General features: G+C 33.0%; 1 protein-coding gene across 1 annotated transcript; it reads left to right on the forward strand.

Annotated features, from left to right (window-relative positions):
* Window positions 1-1372: 1372 nt before the first annotated feature.
* LOC139841359 (probable receptor-like protein kinase At2g23200) lies at window positions 1373-2482 on the forward strand. Its single transcript, XM_071831581.1, has one exon. It carries the CDS (start codon window positions 1373-1375, stop codon window positions 2480-2482), a length of 1110 nt encoding a protein of 369 aa, XP_071687682.1.
* The last annotated feature ends 222 nt before the right edge of the window (window positions 2483-2704 follow it).

Below are 2704 nucleotides of genomic sequence, written 5' to 3' on the forward strand. Positions count from 1 at the left end.
TGCAACATTCTTCGGGAGTAAATGGCCGATCACACCCAAAGCTTGACGATCCAACAACGTCCAATCAACATCATCCATGTTTTTAGGTTTTGCCTCCAACAAGGGTTGTTGCAACACTTTTTGATACTAATAATCTACAATTTACATCTTCCAAAAGTTGATATCGTTCCCATCAAACGACCAGCTTGATTATGAATTTCTCTTCTTCCGCCATTGATCTTAAACTTTAAACCCAGAGCTCTGATACTAGTTGTAAAGAATTTTGGACTAAATCAACGAAAGTGATTTCGCTGAACTACAATCTCACAATCAACAAACGAACAAAATAGATATGAAAAATAAAATTCACACAAGCAAATTACGTGGTTATATTCAATCATTGTCATTGGTTTAGTCAACGACCAACTAGAGAGTTATTCTTATTATTTTCGAGCTCTTTGGTACAAAGAGCAGAATGAGGTTAATGACTTATTAATAGTGAAACATTAAACTTAATACATTTAGGTTTTCTAATTAGTTTACTTGCTCAAGAAGTAAACTTAGTATTCAAACAAAACAAAAGACATCTCAAATAATCAAATACTTGTTCCACAAGTTATCTTGACCACTAAGAAAACTTAATCGCGGAAGTATTCAATTTTCTTTCCTTATTGTTTAATTTTCTCCTAATAAATTCCAACCATAACAATAAAATACCCCAATTTACAATGCATCATGCATATAAACAAAAGTATGTAAATGGACTTATGATCATATAATAATTAATTAATTAATTGAGAGAATTTGTTGATCTTATATTAAAATAAAATTAAGGGTTAAAGTCATAAATATGTTATATACTTTCATTTTTGTCTCAATGTAGGCTATATACTCCGAAAAATACAAATATTGGCTATATAATTTAATAAAATGTACTAATATGAATGGACAAAAGTTATTAACCGGATAAACAACTAAACGATGGTGTGACATCCTACCTGGAGAATGACATTGGTGATACATCAGAACAAACCGGAACAAAACTGAAAGTATATGACCACTTTGTAGCCATATAAAAATGCAAAAAAATGTTAAATAATTAACTTTACCGGTTCACCAGGTAACTTGTTAAATTTGTGTACATCGGTACAACTTTTAAGAGTATATAACCTACATTGGTATATTTTGGTGTATATAACTTACATTGGGACAAAAAAGAAAGTATATGACCTATTTATGACTTTAACCCTAAAATTAATTATGAAACTATGACTTGTCCAAAAGTTTTTCAGTTTTGTTCTTATTCTTTTAAGTCGTATCAAGTGATACATGAATTACAAATCAACATCTACCTTGACCGGGCATAAACTGTTAATATTTATCTCTTACGAAAATGTTGCAGGAAAATATCTCTTCGCACCTAAGTATTCGAAAGAGTGATATATTATGGGCGACCAAAAACTTTTCTATGGAATATCATATTGGGATTGAAGGATACTACAACTTGTACAACGCACAACTTGAGCATTTTCATCAAGTAACATTTTCCTCAGTAGAAGAGAAGAATAAAAGTGAACCAACTAAGAGAGTCACTAATGTATTAATAAAATGTATTTTCTATAGAGGTGAGCGATCAAAAAGAGTATTTGTAAGAGATGCGGAAGTATTTACAACTTGTAAGCATCGCAACATTGTCACTCTACTTGGATTGTGTGACGAAGGCACCGAAATGATCCTCGTTTTTGAGTATCCTTCAAATGGAAATCTTTATGATTATTTGATAAACATCAAAGAAAGCCCTATTCTTACTTGGACCCAACGATTGAGAATATGTCTTGATATTGCGTATGGATTGAAGTACCTTCACTATGAGATGGAAAACGGAAAGGTGATTATACATGGTGATTTAAAGAGCAAATGCATTGGTTTGGATGAGAATTGGGGGGCCAAGATTGTTCAATTTGGTCTCTGTGAATACCTTCGTCCGAAAGATGAGGATGTTGTTCATTTCAAAAATTCTTTTGGCGCTAATAGTTACAGGGATCCAGAATTTGTTACGACGAGAAATTTAAAACGAGAATCAGATGTATACAGCTTAGGAGTAGTTATGTTCGAGATTCTGTGTGGGCGGACAGCCGATGATCACATTTACAAAAAGGGGAGTGACACTGGGCTGGCATCTGTGGCAAGAAGATGCTTCCATGAAGGAAGGATACAAGAAATTATAGATCCTATAGTTACGAATGACATCGGTGAGAACAAATTTTCCCTTAATAGAGGACCTAGCAAGAAGTCTCTCGCTGCATTTTTGGATATTGCTTACAGGTGTTTGACAGAAATTCAAAATCAACGCCCTACAATAAAAGTCGTTGTAGATGAACTGGAGAAAGCCTTATATTTTCAAGTAAGTTCACATTCTAAAAACTTGAAGCCATTTTTCTCATCATATTTCTATTACTGGTGGTATTTATTACTTAGTACAGTCGTATCCTTAGGTTTCTAGTTTTTACAATAAAAAAACCCGACCTCTTCGTTGCTAAAATTGCTCCTGAAATATCTATCTTCTGAAAAGTTGTGCTAAACGTAGATAATTAATTACTTTGGTTTCTGAGTAGATGAAGTTATAGGGACTTCGTTAATAAAAAGAACCAACAAATCAAAAAAAAGGAATGACTAAACCAGCAAGAGAAATGTCAAATGCTATGGTTACAAACGGGGTTGTTAT

This window comes from Rutidosis leptorrhynchoides, chromosome 4 (assembly GCF_046630445.1).
Source record: "Rutidosis leptorrhynchoides isolate AG116_Rl617_1_P2 chromosome 4, CSIRO_AGI_Rlap_v1, whole genome shotgun sequence".
Lineage (NCBI taxonomy): Eukaryota > Viridiplantae > Streptophyta > Magnoliopsida > Asterales > Asteraceae > Rutidosis > Rutidosis leptorrhynchoides.

Bases quoted from the DNA above. Each gene is read 5' to 3' on its own strand.
- LOC139841359 (XM_071831581.1), top strand. From the start codon at position 1,373: ATGTTGCAGGAAAATATCTCTTCGCACCTAAGTATTCGAAAGAGTGAT.